This window comes from Podarcis filfolensis (assembly GCF_964270895.1).
Source record: "Podarcis filfolensis genome assembly, chromosome: 10".
Lineage (NCBI taxonomy): Eukaryota > Metazoa > Chordata > Lepidosauria > Squamata > Lacertidae > Podarcis > Podarcis filfolensis.
Genome location: NC_139612.1, coordinates 56,271,818 through 56,290,483, shown reverse-complemented (window position 1 = coordinate 56,290,483; position 18,666 = coordinate 56,271,818). Strand labels below are relative to the sequence as shown.

The following is an 18,666-nucleotide window of genomic DNA, read 5'->3' as shown; positions in this document are numbered from 1 at the left end:
CTTAAGCTATGTGCTTTAACAACAACAGCAAAATTTAAGAGATTGTATTGCACTGTATAGCATCCAAGCACTGGTTCACAGCTAAAACCTTTAGGTTCAAGCTAAATGTTAAATGACCTCTTTATACAGTATTAGCCTTCCACACACATTTTGCAAATGGCAAAAGGACTAGGAAATGATAATATCATATTATGAGTATTTTCCTACTACACGTTATTGGGGAGAAGTGAGAGAAGGCAAAGTTGGTGATGTCCAAGAATTTCCCCCGATGTATAATGTGTCACTAAACTATACCAGCTTGTTTTTACTTATCTTGTATATGTTCATCTTAAGCCAGTGGATTATTGTCATTCCAATTTTACAGATGGAAAAATGAAGCAGAGGGATTACAGTTTGCATAAGGTTTATCAGCGTTTCCGTGGCTGAGCTGAGATTGGAACATGGAGCTACCAGATCTAAGTGTGCTACTGGCCCCATTCACAAGCAACAGTAAGAACAGGCTTCCTCAACCTCGGCCCTCCAGATGTTTTGAGACTACAATTCCCATCATCCCTGACCACTGGTCCTGCTAGCTAGGGATAATGGGAGTTGTAGGCCAAAAACATCTGGAGGGCAGAGGTTGAGGAAGCCTGGGTAAGAATATTGTCCAAACTAGGCCAACATTTTGCTCCAACCCTAAGTTTCTCAAGGGAAGACTAAAGGCTAGGAAATAACATGTACCATGATATTCTACAATGGGAGGGAAAATCTGAGGTACTGAAAGAAGAAATCTAATTGCCCTGTCCAGAACTGGGCTAGAACATTTAGCAATTCTCTTAAGTACAGTCAGCTGCTTAATGATCTCGGCTAACTGCTTAATGATCACAGCTAGTGACCACCTTCTCACTAAGCCAAAAGCGCTGAGATGTTCCAGCAGCAAGCTTCCTTAGGAATTTCAAAGCCTGCTGAAATAGGTCATTTGTTCAGCAGTTCCTACCCAACAGCCATTTCTTGCAACATTTAGGCTTTTCCTCTGAGAACTCCATTCCACCCACAGCAGCAAACATCCATATTTGATGCCTAATAAAACTAAGTAGATGTAACAAGGAACCGCTAAGAGGCTAGAAACATGAAAAATGCACAGTGTTATTTTTATGGCCACTTTTCAGTCTATAGTGCACCGGAGCATTTTATAGCACTCAAATTCTAAGAAATATTGCCTCACAGGCACGCACACACTCATATTAAATACACATGTGAGCATGCACATACACAATAGTGGCAGCACCAGTGCCTCACTACCCAAACTACCCTACACAATTACATTGAGGCCCCATTCACTTTCAGCCGGCAAAATGACCATGCAATTTCTTAAAGAATCGTGGGAACTGTAGTTCAGGATAGGAACTAAGAACTCTCTGCAAGGCCCCATTTCAACATGATGGCATGTAGGCAAGAACTTACCTATTGCATCTCATTTCAAGTAACCCTTACATGCCATGCATGCAATATTGGCACACTAGTGCAGCAAACTGTCTGGGTCAGGGATCTCTGGTATGCTAACATTGCATGAAAAGGCAAAACAACACGGCACAGTAAAGTTCCTCTACCTTGCTGAAATCTGGTTGTCCTAGGCACTGCATTCTTAGCTCGCTTCTCGGACTATGGTTGGTTCGCAGAGCAGCAAATTTAAGTATGTCGTGTAAACATGCTCTTACTGAACCCCAAACTCTCACCTTCACCCTGTTTCCAAAAACAATTCGGGGCAATTTTTACACAACCACTTATGTGTGAGATGGCTAACTTTCAGCACACTTTGTGATCGCTTAGGCATGTACAATAATTGGAAATGGGGGTGGGGGGAGCAATGGGAATAGACAAGAGAGAATATATATTAATCTAACGCATTTTAGACCCTTCTGGTCCCTTGCGGAAATCTAAAATCAATTTAAAATATTTTTAATTCGCAGAACTGACTATACTATACTATACTATACTATACTAACCGTTATACTATACTATACTATACTATACTATACTATACTATACTATACTATACTACACTATGCTACACTATTGTTATAGGATTGGGGGATTGATTTGGATGACGCTCGTGGCTACCAACCCAGGCTGTGGTTTTGCAGCTACAAGATGGGGGTCTGAAATGGTCAAAGCAGTTTGCATCTCTAGCTCCCAGGCCCAACAACTGCTTTCAAGGATTCCAGAACAGAAAAGGCGCACTCCATGTTATGGCCATCTAAAAATGACACCAGCCAGACTATTTTCACCTTTCGCCACTCAACTTCATTGAGAAATCCTAAATTCTAGTGTTATCATGGGGGGCGGGCCACAATCTTGCCTATGCTCTCCACGCCATTTCGAATTATATCAGTGGCAGAGCACGGTCTTTCCATGCACAAGATCCCAGCTGCAGTCCTGGCATCTCCAGTTACAAAGGCTCTGAATGGCAATATGAATGGCTGCAACTCTTGAGATCTGTTGTCAGGCATGGCTGACAATAATGGGATAGAGAAGCCTTCAGTCTTACCCGCTACAAGGCAGTTCCTTATCCATTCAGTATTCAAACTACAAGGCAGAAGTGAAATTTTAACAGGAAATTTTTCAACAATGGCCTTTCATCAACCTTTTCATCCTTTTTAAGACACAGATGGGACTGACTGTGTGTTAATCAGAGCCTAATCTTCATTTTTGGATATAGGCTTTTCCCCTCCTCCTTCTCCCTTTTGTTCCTAGCAAGTCTGTGAAGAATTGGTTTGATTCTATCCACTTAATCCTACAAGCTCTAATGGTACTTGAAGATTTTTGCTGAACAAATGCAGACAATGACATAAGATATATTCAGAAATAAAACTCTAAAGACAAACTGAGTCTTTAAAAAAAAAGAGGAATTGGCCTTTATAGCCTTTTTCTTTCGAAGACACTAGATTGCTCCCGTGTGCAGAAAAAAATTGATGCAAGAACATGCTCACCCCCTCTTTTCTTTTCTTTTTTTACAGATTACAAATAGCAAATAAAAAGGGAAAGTCAAACTAGGAAGGAGGACAGGGATTAAAATGCTTTTACCATACAAATTGTTAACACAGATACTTTTCTAGCTCTTTTATTTGTGGAAATAGAAGAAATCACATGCAGATGGTATTCTGCCTATCAAGATGTGGGGCTTATTGTGTTCGTTTTACTGGTTACAATGCTAGTGCTTTTGTCTCGATTCCTGACGTTCCTTTTTTGCTGCAGTACCTGTTGCATTATGGAACCATGGCTTTTTTATCAATAAGTTGCCGTGTCACACAAAATTTTAAACAGTGGGAAAGAACTGCATGTCAGGAACCCACCCCAAATTTCATTACATGAAATTAGAACACAATATGCCCACAATCTTCCAAGTTAACCAGGTTGCAAAAGATTTTTTTTTTCTGGAAACAACACAGAAATGAGCCCTGAACTTCCATTAGATTTCCAGAAGTGGCTTTTATGCTGTGTGAAAGGTCACATGGAAATTAACAGGTAAGAAAATGTCGGGGAAATGCAATAACGTGCTGTCCAAATGCAGCCCAAGCAGCAATCTAATTAAATAGCTATAAAGTTATGCACTACTCAGTGGTCTGGAGATCTCATTGCTTTTCTACATTTTAACACTTGGCTTATAATAGCTTAGATATCTGATTTGGCATATGGAAAGTGTATATTAATTTATACATTTAAGTTATTGTTAATGTCAGCAGGCAATGTTCAAGCTATATGTGTATTGGATCCCCTCCCCCATCTTTTGCTTTATCTTATTCAGGGAACAAGTTGGCAAAACCACATTAACATAGTGCCAGCCTATACTTATAAAAGAAGAATACCCAGCACTAGCTTTGATTTTGTAAATAGATATATAGATTCTATAGAAGTTATTAAGGACCAAACATGACAGACAACAGTTGTGGAATGTGTTTGCATTTGTGTCCATCTTTGCAAATTTTGGCAGATGAGAAGCAGTGGCATATAGGACTGCTTCTATATGGAGCCCTAAGTAAGATGCGGGTGGCGCTGTGGGTTAAACCACCGAGCCTAGGGCTTGCCGATCCAAAGGTTGGTGGTTCAAATCCCCGCAATGGGGTGAGCTCCCGTTGTTCAGTCTCAGCTCCTGCCAGCCTAGCAGTTCGAAAGCATGTCAAAGTGCAAGTAGATAAATAGGTACTACTCCGGCGGGAAGGTAAACGGCGTTTCCGTGCGCTGCTCTGGTTCACCAGAAGCGGCTTAGTCATGCTGGCCACATGACAAAGAAGCTGTACACCAGCTCCCTCGTTCAGTAAAGCGAGATGAGCGCCGCAACCCCAGAGTTCTCCGTGACTGGGCCTAACAGTCAGGGGTCCCTTTACCTTTAAGTAATGGTTTAACTTTAAACACATCCTTTCATGCCCTCCCTTCCAAAAAGAAAAAGTATTTTAATCCAATCCTGTGGGTCTGTTGATCTAGAATCATATGAGGAGATGAGCCTGTAGCTGCTTCAACATTTGCTACTCCTTAAGGAGTTAAAATTCACAATTTTAAAAGCTCAGTTAATCTCCTTAGTGTTTCCTGTGCTCCTGTAAGTCAGTTAACAGGGCAGGCGCGCAGTTTATGCAGGGAAGGCGGGAGAGAGATATTCTTTTAGCCAGCCCCAGGGTCTCTTGACTTATTGCTTTCTCTTCCTGAAGCAAATGCTAATGCAATAGTCATAGAAAACCTCATTGCCAAAGCACCAGGAACATCAATAGTGACCTTAGCAGGGGTGTCAGGAAATTCAGCAGGCCCTGAGGAAAATCAAGGAAGGATTGATTCAAAATGGGTCTTTTATGAAAATGAAGGCATTTTCCAGAGAGTAAAATGCAAGAAGTCAATAAACACCCCTGCTCACCTTGTATGTCTTTGGTGCATGGGGGGATAAGAATTGTTTGGGAAGGGAGAGAGAGAGAGATATGTGCTTCCAAAACCTTGTCCATTTTGGCCTCTAGGAAGCGCCCTTGCCGTCAAGGAACCGTAGACAGCCATTTGTAGATGAAAAGCCAACTGTAGCAAGGTATGTAAGGTCTTTATTCACACAGACTTAAAATGGTGAACAGCATCCTTAGCTGCTTTTGTAACAGGCGCTAATTCATTTGCTGCTAGGTCACCTTCCGACGCAGATGTTCAGTTCACATACAGATGTAGAACAACTTAATAGAAAGCAATTTGATTAAAACTTAATGCAAACCAATTTGATTAGACACTTAATATAAACCAGTTAGACTACAAAAAACAACTAAAAAAGCACTATTTCCAAATGCTAGGCAAAATAAACATGCTTCTTCTACATGTCTCCAAGACCAGGCCAGAAAACAGTTGTAAAATGCAGTGTAGTGGAACAGCCAGATACCACACCTCTACGCTCAAGGGAGAGAACTGCACAGGTGTGGATTGGGGTGAAGTGAGGGACATAAGAATAGCTCTTCTGTTCTGTCTCTGATGCTGGAAGAATTCATGGAAACTGGAGGAAACGATGTATTGCAGGCTAACAGGCTGAAATGAGTTCCATCTACTCCCATGAATGCTTAGCCTACCCAGGAGCCTTTAGTGCGGGACTTTATAAAAAGCTTTTTGAAAGCCTAAGTACATAATGTTGACTGGATCACCACTATGCAGGTGCTTGCAGACACTCTCCAAGAGCTCTAAGTTTAGTGAAACAGGAGTTATCCTTACAGAAGCCATGCTGGTTTTCTTTCAGCAAGACCTGAAGGATTGGCCATTCTAGATGATCCTTGTGGTCCCTTCTATGATTCTATCTTTAATGCTTTCCACCAGCTTCCCCAAAACAAATGTTACGCTAGCCAGCTTGGATCTCTTCTGAATCGCTTTTTAAGAAATTGGTGTTGCACTGGTCTTTTTCCAGTCCTTGGGTATGGGGGCTGGTTTTAGGGACAAGTTACACATTTTTGTTAGAAGATCAACAATTTAACATCTCTTTAAGAATGCTCAGTTGTACCTGGATATTTGCCACTTTCTAATTTGCCAGCAATGCCTAGAACTTTGTCGCTTGTCACTACTGCAGGCAATGACCATTTTGCGCAGGGGTTCCATTCCTGGCCCCCACGCACATCAGCAGAGTGCACATAAGCATGTTGCTCCCCCATTCTGCCTTCTTCCGGGTCCAAAAGGACCCGCCCATCAGCGGTTGCGCATCAATTGGACGCACTCAAAATGGTTGCAGCTCCTGTATTTCCCTGTTTCCATCCTGAGAAAGTTGGCTCAAGCACAAAAATCTGCCCTACATAAACAAAGAACGAAAGAAACACATATATTTTATCATAGATTATTCCTAACTTTTTACCTAATTAAATATGAATATTTTTGAAAGCACAAAGAATGATTATTCTTGAAATATCTCTTTGCTTCTGAACGGAAAAGAAATGATATACCCTCTGGCAAGGACTATGACCCACAAGCAGGAAACAAAAGAACTTATGGGAACTGGTTTAATTAGACTTTGCTGGATATTGGGAAATGAAAATTGTAATTCCTTCCTTCTTACGAGAAAGGATACATCAGAAGGATACCAAGGGAAAGCTAAAGAGCAGGAGCACTGCTAATTTCCTGAAACAAATAAGCTGATAATACTGGAGAGCTGCTCTTGCATTCTAGGCAACCTTCTCTCCAGCGAAACGGCACATGGCCCTATTCCAAGAGTACCGTAAGCAAAAGCAAGACCTGGAAGAGCCACAAGGCGATAAACCTATATTCATTCTACATTATAAATATAGAAGTATTCGGCAAACAAAACTGAGCTGCCTGCCTTGGTAGTTTATCAGCAAGGCACACACATTCCAACAATGCAATTACCCAAATCACAAGAGCTGACAACAAATTAGTCTCACTTAAAAATTCAATGATAACAAAATAATCAATCCCTTAGACATATTCTGTAATTATATTCAATGTAACCTGTCTTCCGACTCAGTATGACACAAGGCACCATCTCCCTCTGGTGCTCTGCGGTTTGTGCAAACCTGAGGAAGGGGATAGCATCTGGTTGCTGTTGGGGACCCAGACACAACACCAGCTGCCCCAGCAACCAGATGCATATAACCCTGTTGCGTGAATTTTACTGGAGGTACACAGCATATACCCTCTATGCATGCTTGGGGCAATAAACACTTTATAGACGCACACACAAACATTGGGATATAATGCAGGTGCAACTTTGTCCGGGTCTAGCAAGGGTAAAAAATTTGCAAAGTCTGTGGGTAGATAATGAAAGATTTAATGGGTGTGGGGGTGTAGAGCTGTTCTAAATAATTTTGTACAGCACTGAATGACTGGGTGCATCTTTAAGTGAATGTAGGGGTACGCATTTCCAGCTTGAGCCCTGCCTTTTCTGTGCAGCTAGTGGTTCATTACTAGAGCTGAACCAAGGCCACTGTACCCACTAAACTGACATAAAATGTGAGGCTATCCTGAGTAGTTGGCATACTCCAACTACTGGTGGGATATGGTCCAACCGTATGACACAAACAGCGCCTCTCTCTGTACATGCCCACCACATCCCTGGCCTAGAAAGCAATTGCAAACCTGGGAATGTAAGAAAATGTATTCTATTTCTTGCTCTGAATGGCTATTACACCTAATGATGGCTGTACTACTTTTGGAAAGCTAGTTGTTCAGAAACAAAACACATGCTCCAAAGGTAACATTATATCATCTCTCTTAACCAAGTCTCTCATTCTATGGGCCTCTGTACACTGGCTGGAAAAGTGGATATAAGCTTCATCAGATCTGCTGCTTTGATTTTGTGGGGCAGAGGAAGGGAGGTTATATCTCTGCAAGGTTGACAGAATGAGACACATTGGTTAAGAGAGATGAAGCAATGTTTCATTGGGGGCTTTTGCTTTGTTTTTGATCTATCAGTGGTTCAAAAGTGTCGTAATCATCATTTAGCGTAGAGAAAGAAATAAAATCCATTCTCTTACCTTTTCCAGGTTGACAAGTGCTGTCTGGGTATTTTGTTTTAATGGCAAAAAGCAGTCCAGAGAACAAGTAGGTCCTTTGTTCTCAGAGCAGCAGCGTGCAATATTTCTGACTGCTAGCTGGTATTACTTCACCTATTCTGCGTCTCTAGAGTGTTACAAAGCATTCACGATTAAATTCTCACACAGCTCATCTTTCTCCCCAGGTTCATTACCAACACACGACTCTCAGCCTGTTTGTGGAAAAGTGGATAACCAACCCTAAATCGTCAGCTCTGTACCAATATTCCCCCCCTAAATTATATATATTAAAAGCAGAACACTTGATGACTTTTTGCTTCATGTACTGATTTGAGTCATGATGGACAAGTTCAAAGTGACCCATGACCAAAGCCATAGGAAATCTGATTAAGATAGAAGAGGCAAGAGGAGCAAGGAAAAGAGGTGGAAGTAATCAGGAGCCGATGGAGACACAATGAATCCAAGGTTTCCCAGTATACAAGAGAAGCAAACCTTAAGTTCATTCATGTCACAATACTCACCCTCACCTCTTCTCCCTGCCCTGCTCCCCATTCCCAAATCCCTCTCTATCTCCCCTCTTTCCATTCTGCTACAAAGAGATCCCAGGTACAAGAGCCACCTGATATTTTGCCAGTTCACACATTACACAGGTAAACTGTGGTGGGGTAAGGAGTGGAAGGGGTGTGCATGAATCGGAGCGGGTTGTCATGGGGAAAGGGCCGGACTCTCAAAAATGTGCTCAGACGCAGCACTTTAAATCACAGGCTTGTTCCTAGAAAACATGGGGCAAAAGGTAACTGCGGATGAGCCCGGGTTGTATGCGTGGAACTTGGGATCATATTCACTCGCCTCAAACAAATGTTTTCTTACAGGTGCAGCTCCAATATGCATACTAGCTCTCCTGCTCACAAAACCTGCCTCACCTGTATGAAGCCAAAACTTCATTCCTTTGTTTGTGCTGATCCACTTGTTCCATTAAAATAAATGGGATAGACAGCCCACACTCAGTATGTTCAAGGAAGAACACCCAGACCTCTTGATCTTCTAGGTAAAGGTAAAGGTACCCCTGACCATTAGGTCCAGTCGCGGACGACTCTGTGGTTGTGCGCTCATCTCGCTCTATAGGCCGAAGGAGCCAGCGTTTGTCCGCAGACAGCTTCCGGGTCATGTGGCCAGCATGACTAAGCCGCTTCTGGTGAACCAGAGCAGTGCATGGATCCTCTACTCACCAGAAATTTCTCTTTTAAAACTGCTACCAACTCAATGGTTCACAATAGTCTAAATACCTTCCCCAAGGTTGTGGGGGCACAAAGGGAGACAAGAGTGCTTGATTCCTCCTCTCCCTCCCACTAAACCTTGATTCACGCACAGGTAGAACAGGATTTTCAACTACAGCATCAGAGAGTTGTTACATTCAAACCAATATGGTACAGCCTTTAAAGTAGCCCATATCACTTATTATTTCATGTTCCCTTCAACCTAAGGTTCCAGGGCAGGTTATAGCAATTAAAGAACAATATTAAAAACAGTTCAAAACAACATAAAATAACAGAAATAACGTGGCTCCTAAAAATATACATCTCTCATGTCAAAAGCCACGGTAAAGAGATACATCTTCAGCATTTGCCAGACGCACCACTGTGGGGAAGGAGTTCCACAACTTAGGAGGTGCTGCCGTGAATCCTCTCTCCTGGGTGATACACCCAACACCAAGTTTCTGAGGGTGGTGGAACAACCAAAACTGAGATTATTCCTTGGTAAATAACATCTGACCAGGCCCAGATGGGTATGTAGAAACAGAAACAGAATTCTTATCTTTAGCATATTCAGGAACACTGCCTCCTCCGTTCTTTCAGGACAGAATTGTTTCTACATAATCAGTACACAAACAAATAAGTAGAGAAACATTTGTTTACCTTGAATGCTACTATGCAGTGCAGACCCAGCAGCAGCATCACCGCTGCCATCAGAAGTGTGGCAAAATTCCTCATGTCCCAGATCGATTCAACCAAAGGGATACTCCCAACCTGCCAGTCATAGCACAGAGTAATGGGAGCCAGTAGAAGCCAGGCATTGAAGGCCAGGAGGTAGGAATAAGTAAGAAACCTACAAAATGAAAGGTGAAGTTCAGTTACTAGCATGCTGCTCGTAGGGGGGAAGGCAGGATTGTCACCAGTAGGTGGTAAGGACACTGGTGCAAATCAGAGCCAAGTTTAATTTGTGAGACGAAAGAACAGTGAAAGAACATTCACAACTCTGCATTAATTTCCACACTCATATCCGTTCGGCAGTACCATATCACATTAGATGAGCAGAGATGGGCAATATCTTTACTAGGACTAATCAAAATGCCACAGAATAGTGAGTAAAGCTTTTTGAGTTCTCCAGAACACTTCATCATGTCGACTGTTACACAACCCTGCTTTGTGAAGCATCTAGGCCTAAGAAAGAGTTCAGGAGAACTGAAAAGTTGCCCTGCTATTATTTGGCATCCTGGTTGGTCCTAATAAAGGTGTTATCCAAACGTGATTTTTGAAGGTACCATTACAGATGCCTTTGCTTCTTATGTACCATATTTTTCGCCCTATAGGACGCACATTTTCCCCTCCAAAAATGAAGAGGAAATGTGTGGGCGTCCTATGGGGCGAATGCAGGCTTTCGCTGAAGCCTGGAGAGCGAGAAGGGTCGGTGCGCACCGACCCCTCTCGCTCTCCAGGCTTCAGAAAGCTCTGCGCAACCCTCGGGAGACCGGCTCCGAGGGTTGCGCAGAGCTGCCTGCAGTCCCGGGCTCAGCGCAGCTCTGCACGGCCATCGGGAGCGGGGCGCGAAGTCCCGTCCGGCTCCCAATGGCTGCGCAGAGCTGCCTCCAGTCCCGGGCTCAGCGCACTTCTCCCCATCGCCAGCCCCACAAGCTCGGGGGACAGCGGGGAGGCGGAGCTGGTTCCCCGACCTGGTTCTTCCAGCCCCGCACCTGGGGGGGAAATAATTTTTTTTCTTTATTCCCCCCCCCCAAAAAAACCTAGGTGCATCCTATGGGCCGGTGCGTCCTATGGGGCGCAAAATACGGTACATTCCTAATGGCAAGCACTGGAGAAACCCAGGCAGATGGGCAGGGTGGAAGAAGAAGAAGAAGAAGAAGAAGAAGAAGAAGAAGAAGAAGAAGAAGAAGAAGATCCCATGCAGCAGTGGCAGCAGCAGGCCCTCTATAAACTCAGTGAGATACGATGGGCTGTTCTAATGAGCCGGTTGGGCCAAGCCAACTGATCAAGGCAAAACCGCAGATTCACGATACAAGCTCAGATATGTAAGCTCGGCTCCCAAAAGGTAGTACAGTCAGGTAAGACAAGTGTGGACAGACAAGAAGGTAGTGGGAGTTGGCAGGGCTGTAGAAAAGGCTTGCAGGATCCTGTACCTAAGTAGGAATAGGCAGGTGCAGAGCAGGAGCAGAATCCATGCTGCTTTTTTCTTAACACAGCCCATCAACAGAAAGAAGGACAAGAAAGGCCAGAGAAAAAGCATAGTGCAGCAAGGCAAGGAGCCAGTAAAGTTAATTGGACCTAAGAAGACTTACGGTGTTGCACAAGGCTGCCGTGTCCCAGCAAAGCTCCCAGAAGACCCACAGTCTGAAAATTCACTTGTGCAATAAAAGCCGACATAGTGCAGCAGTTACAGCAGCTTTTGCCATCCCAGTGCCTTCCAGATGTTTTGGACTACAACACCCATGAGCTGCAGTCAACATCTGAAAGGTATCAGGTTGGCAAAGCTGGGTTACAATATTGGGCTAGGAGTTGAAATCCCTGCTCAGCCATGGAGCCAGTGACCATTTCCCAGCCTAGCAGATCTCCTAGGTTTGTTGTGCAGCTAAAATGTGTGTGAGTGTGCGCACATGCACACGGGCATCTGCACAATTTTGTACACCACTTTGAGCTCCTTGAAGGAACAGCAGGATATAAATATATATATAAGTAATTTAGTGTCTGATAACCTTGTGAGGTATAAGAAAGGTTGGTCATATAACGGAAAAACACCTTTTTGTTTCTGGGGCAGTGATCTGATGAAAACTGCTTTTCTGCAATCTGGTAGCATTTAGAAGCCAAGACTCCTGAGAAGTCAATATCAGACTGTTAATCTCAGCATCACACCCGGCTGATGTGGAAAACAACATAATGAGAGATTCCCTTGAGGAGCAGAGCTTCCAACATAACCCAGGCAACATGTAAGCAGCCCACAAGGATGCGGACAGCTTAGCTGCTGACCCTGCAACTGTTCTTGTGAACTATTATGAGCAGGCAAAGGAAACAGAAGTCCCCTCCCCATACCATGTGAGAACATTAACAAAGACGAATGATAAGACCTATTTGTACAGCACTTTCAGCAGAAATGATACGTAACAACAAACGACAGAAACACCAACCAAGTGGCTTGAAAATTGCTCTGTTCTGTCTTGGCACCACTTATGATCCTTCCAAACATTCTGCCAGCACAGCCACATATTGTTTTCCAAATCCTAAAACACTCGTCACATGCTGTGCATAGTTGGCTGGTTCACATCTCAGCTTATCACAACAGAAAATCTCTTGGCTGTTTTGCTCATGTCAAATGCTGAAAGCTCTCATTAAATTTGCACGGTTTAGGAAGCATTCGCCAAACATGGCGGTGGGACTAAAGAGAGCACTTATTGATTCGCCGCAAGCCTCTTTTGAAAATGCAAGGATTCCATCTGTGACAGTTTTTAAAGCGTAACAATTTGGATCGCCTTCCCGTTTTAATAGCCTTGAATAATAGCTTGCCGTTTGTGTATACCACAAAGCTAAGAGTGGCTGTGACAGCGGGCAGTAAGTGTGTGGCCAAAGAATAAACGGCAGCATTTATTTTTAAGTAATCAACAACGTCATATAGTACCTTTCATCAGTAGCTCTCAAAATGCTTTGCAAAAAGTATAAAGGACCTGCAAACACTAAAATAGCTAATGCTATTAATCAGCTTTCACAAAAGCAGTAAGATACACTTGTTATTTCTATGAAGTAGTACATTGCCATTTACCCTCCCCAAAACCTTCTGTAGGAGGTTAAGCTCCTGATTTGTCAAAGGTCATGCACTGGAGCACAGGAAGCTACCTTACAACTGGTCAGATTATTTGTCCATCTAGCCCAGTACAATGTACTCCAGAGGTGCAGAACCACTGGGATTCCAGATATTGGTGGACTACAACTCCCATAATCCCTTTCCATTGGCCATGCGGACCAAGACTGCTGGAAGCTGAAGTCCAACATCAGAAGGGCCACTGGTCTCCTCTCACTGGCAGCAGCCTTCAGGGTTCTCAGGCAGAGAACTTTCCCATCATCTGCTACCTCATTCTTTTAGCTGGAGATTAAACCTCAGACCAGTGGTTGTGGTGCCTGGTGCCCATTTGGACTGGTAGGGCAGAAAACAAGGAGGCTAAGGATTTGGGGAGTTAGATCCACTGACATGCAGAGCCAACTAATTCTAGTTTTGTCCCCGACTTCTTCCCTGGTAAGTTTTACTAAGGCAATGCTGAAAGTAAGATTTCCAGGCACCACAAAATTAATCCAGATTAGCTACTTCCTTGCCTCTTTTCGGCCAGCACAGCAATGCCAAAAAATATTCCAGCGGCCTCTGTTATTGGGTAGTTAGAAAACAGCATTCCTTCTCTTCCAGCCTGACCTTTTAAGTTTCACTAAGAACACTCTCCTAAATTTACTATCTACATGGGAAGTCAAGAAATAAGAGCACAAAGGCATTCTTGCTGGCTGCCACTCAACTGTGGAATTTGCTCCCTCTTACCAGACTTGCCAAACCCTGAGATTGTGCTTCTCATAGTGATATTTTTATTCAAGTTACCTTTGGGTGACCAAAGAAAGAGTAAGATGATGATAATTAAACTCTAATTAATTACAATAGCATAATGTTACCCCTCTTGAGCTCTTGGCATAGGGAAGGCTATAAATCAAATGAAACTAATGAGCCCCCTGTTAATCTCATCAGATTTTAAAAAGGAAAGTGAAGCTGTTTCGCCTCATGTATATACAGATTTTCATGACAGTATATAATTACTTATAATGCAATTTGCTCAAAAGTAAGTTCCCTTGGGTTCAATGGGGTGCTTGGTCCAGAGTTGCAAGAATTCAGCATTAAAAAGAAAAGAACCCTAAAACTAAAAGGAGAACTTGAAAGATGAACTTCCCAGTTACAGGCTTCTGCCATTCTCCATGTTAAAGCAAGGCCTGAGTTTATTCCCAAAGTTTGCATGATTTTATAAAAAAGAACCTAGGCAGCAACTGTTACTGTGGCATACTGGATGCTTGAATGCATTTAATCTAATGCTTTAAAACTAATTATAAATACTGCTTGTGCAACCAGATCTCTCTCAAGAACATAAAACAACCACCCTTCCAAAACACAGCTCTGAGGAAAGTGACAGCTTGAACATAAACACCGGGGACTTGCTTGCTTCCCTAACTGCAATCTAGGTTGTTTATTATTTTACCCCAATCTATAGTTTATGCAGCACTGGAGAATGTTCCCTAATCATTTGAGTTAATTTGTCTACTAATTTTCAGTATGCATTGCATTTCTTCCAATTAACATTTGCTCTTTGAATAACTGAGACGAACAGTGCAGATTAAGTCAGATGGCCAAAGAGCGTTTGCATTTTTAAAAAATTAATTTTGCAGACTTCATGTAAAAGAAATATTTTTTTATTGCTAATATGTGGAGAAACTGCTTGTTTTTATTTCTGGTGCCAAGGCATCTGCACTTCTAGCCCTAGATTCAAACAACGAAAAGCATGAAAGTTGAAGCAAAGTTAACTCTTTACAGCCTGGCAAGAAAGCAGAGGATCCTACTTTAGAGTCCATTTATCACATGGCACAGTTGAGAAACTGAATCACACTCACATTACTGCCTAGTCCTATGCAATTTCCCCCCCAAACTAATTTTCACTGTATTTAATGAGGCTCTCAATAGTTTAATCTGTTTAGAATTGCAGCCTTGAAGTCAATGGGACCTGCATAGGATTTTGCATAGGATTGTAAAGTATGGTAAAGGTAAAGGACCCATGGATGGTTAAGTCCACTCAAAGGCGACTATGGGGTGAGGCTCTCAGCTCGCTTTTCAGGCCAAGGGAGCTGGTGTTTGTTCATAGACAGCATTCCGGGTCACATGACCAGCATGACTATACCACTACTGGCACACAGAGAACCGTGACGAGTGGCAGAGTGCATGGAAATGCCATTTACCTTCCCACCACAGCAGGCATTTTTTATCTACTCACTCTGGTATGCTTTCTGCTAGGCTGGCAGAAGCTGGGGCAGAGCAACAGGAGCTCACCCCATCGCGTGGACTCAAACTGCTGACCTTCCGCTTGGGAAGCCCAAGAGGTTCAGTGGTTTAAACCACAGCACCACTCACGTCCCTACTAGGATTTTACTCTTAGTCAAGAAGCAAACAATGTGAGTAGTCCCAAGACCATGAACTCTTAATTGGCTGCAGCAGATGTATAGGTATTTTTAAAATATACTACCCCATATAACAGGGATGCGGGTGGCGTGTGGGTTAAACCACAGAGCCTAGGACTTGCCAATCAGAAGGTCGGTGGTTCGAATCCCCGTGACGGGGTGAGCTCCCGTTGCTCGGTCCCTGCTCCTGCCAACCTAGCAGTTCGAAAGCATGTCAAAGTGCAAGTAGATAAATAGGTACCACTCTGGCGGGAAGGTAAACGGCGTTTCCGTGCGCTGCTCTAGTTCTTCAGAAGCGGCTTAGTCATGCTGGCCACATGACCCGGAAGCTGTATGCCGGCTCCCTCAGCCAGTAAAGCGAGATGAGCGCCGCAACCCCAGTCGGTCACGACTGGACCTAATGGTCAGGGGTCTCTTTACCTTTACCTCCCCCATATAACAGTGGCTTCCCTTGGTGGGCCAAGCTCGGCCTGTGAGGTTGCCCACTCCTGCAACATAATGAGCAGGGAGGCCCTCGGATGCAGGACGGTTGACTCACTCCATTCTGACACAATACATATGACTATTTAAAAGAGCTGAAACTCTTTTAATACCACCAGAGGCTAAAATTGCCTGGGACCAAGTATCATGGCTGTAGCAATTCTATACCTGGAATACGCTGGACAGACCAGTGTCCTTTATCCTATCCAAACTCAGCATTCACTTCTTCCCTCTACATGGGACCCAACTGGTAATCTAATACAGTGGTACCTCAGGTTACATATGCTTCAGGTTACATACGCTTCGGGGTACAGACTCCGCTAGCCCAGAAATATTACCTTGGGTTAAGAACTTTGCTTCAGGATGAGAACAGAAATCGTGCAGCGGCGGCGCAGCAGCAGCAGGAGGCCCCATTAGCTAAAGTGGTGCTTCAGGTTAAGAACAGTTTCAGGTTAAGAACGAACCTCCAGAACGAATTAAGTACTTAACCCGAGGTACCACTGTACTGTATACAGTGGTGCCCCGCAAGACGAATGCCTCGCAAAATGAAAAACGCGCAAGACGAAAGGGTTTTTTGGTTTTTGCGTTGCTTCGCTAGACGATTTTCCCTATGGGCTTGCTTCGCAAGACGAAAACGTCTTGCAAGTTTGTTCGCTTTTTTCTTAAAGCCGCTTGAAGAGGCGCAGTTGCGACGGACCGTGCTTCGCAAGACGAAAAACATCGCAAGACGAAAAGACTCGCGGAACGAATTAATTTCGTATTGCGAGGCACCACTGTATTATATATGTACCTTTACTATATGTGTGCATCTGCCTGTCCCTCTCTGTCCTTTTTCTTTCCCCTCTGGTTACCAGCGTCTCTCTTCTGCATTGTTGTTGTGGCATTGCTGATAGAACCAATCTTAAAACAAACAAACCCACACATACATACATACACAACCCTCTCTTGGGTTGCAACCTACCAACAGAACTTGGCCCTATAGCAGGCCCTGAGCCTGAGGGAAGTTGGGTGGGAATTCAGTCTGTGCCACCAACAACTATCACCTGTGGCTGAAGGAGGGGCTACAGAGAAACCAACTGGACCAGCAATGAAGCCTCTTAACAGGAAGACAAGACAACAGATCATATTGTTCTGCTTGACCTCTATTAAAAGCTTCTGGGTCAGGCTGTCTCACTGGTGTGGGACAGGATCCCACTACAGTGGTACCTTGGGTTAAGTACTTAATTCGTTCTGGAGGTCTGTTCTTAACCTGAAACTGTTCTTAACCCGAAGCACCACTTTAACTAATGGGGCCTCCCGCTGCCGCCGCGCCACCGGTGCACAATTTCTGTTCTCCTCCTGAAGCAAAGTTCTTAACCTGAGGTACTATTTCTGGGTTAGCGGAGTCTGTAACCTGAAGCGTATGTAACCTGAAGCATCTGTAACCTGAGGTACTACTGTACTACAATGCTATACAACCACCTTCTGCAGGCCCTCCCATACACAGAGCAACCTGGTAGAAGTATGATGTCCACCAGTTTTATATGGGGAGTGGAGACAGACAGACAGACACACACACACACACACACACACACACACACACTCAAAAAAAAAAGCTGTTATCTTTTCAAAAAATGATTTGGCTGACAAAGAGACAAGTATGCCAAGCTATATAGAAAGCGGAAGGTTTTGCCGCATGGATGGGCTCCCTGATAGGAGTGCCTCAGAGTAAACAAACCAAATACGGCAGAGATAGGGAGCCCATAAATAACAGCACCTGGTTATAATTGCAGCCACATATGTTTTACAACATTATTATGAAGTGCCTTGTCAAGCGCATTTGATTTAGAGCTGTGAAAAAGATGGAAAGAGCCCCAAGCTAAAATAGCTTCAGCTGTAAATACCGAAGTGAAAAATTGTTACGCCTAATGAAAGGCATTAATAACATTTCCTCTCGGCATTTAGGAAGAGTTAAAATTCTGTTCGTTATCTGAGGAAGCCCACAAGGTTTTTAAAAGGAAAAGTTAATGGGCTACAAAACCTACCCCATGCTGTTCTTTTCCATTCCGCCCTCTTACATGACCCATGAGAACATTTGTATTTTCTTTTCCAGAGTCTCACAGTTCAATCTATAGTAGCCAGAGAGACAATGAGCTGTTTGTCTCTTCCGGTACCTTCCATGTTACAGCTTCTCCTCCTGGCTTTTTCTTCCCCTTGCACTGAAGTCTTAGGGATAAACCATGGATGTTGAGGCATTAGGCTTGCCAAGCCAGAAAACCAAGAGCCTTAAAGGCTTATATGGTGGTGATGCAGTTTCCCCTAATCAAGGGATTAGACAGAGTGATATTCGGGAATTAAGTACAACCCATGAAAAGCTTCCACAGAAAGCAAACTGAAAATGTGGTGCTTGCTTTCACTAGTCCTTCACTGGCTTCCCTACCCTTTCAAAGAGACTGCCCAAATTTAAATGAGACTTCATTGGGACTAGGAGTCTCCTTTGTACTGCTGCTCTCTTGAGAAAGTACCCTGAGGGCATTTGAAATAATCAGTCTAAGCATTTATCCAAGCTTTTAATGCTGTGGTGATTATCCTGGGAGAGCTCTTACTCTTAGTAATGGTTCATGAGCAACTGGCAGTACCTAGCTAAACAACATGGCAAGGAATGTAGTCAAGAAATGAAACCCCAATTTTTTCTTACTTTCTTCCACAGGCATAATTTCTATGTTCTATGTGTCGTTTGACAT

At 43.5% G+C, this 18,666-nt stretch overlaps 1 protein-coding gene across 1 annotated transcript in view; it reads right to left on the bottom strand.

Moving 5' to 3' along the window:
• The window catches only part of TMTC1 (transmembrane O-mannosyltransferase targeting cadherins 1), a 134,615-nt gene that overhangs the window by 60,272 nt on the left and 55,677 nt on the right, over positions 1 to 18,666 (bottom strand). The window contains exon 8 of the mRNA XM_083572308.1: positions 9,902 to 10,091. Coding sequence (XP_083428434.1) covers positions 9,902 to 10,091 — 190 coding nt within the window. The remainder of the gene's footprint in view (positions 1 to 9,901; positions 10,092 to 18,666) is intronic.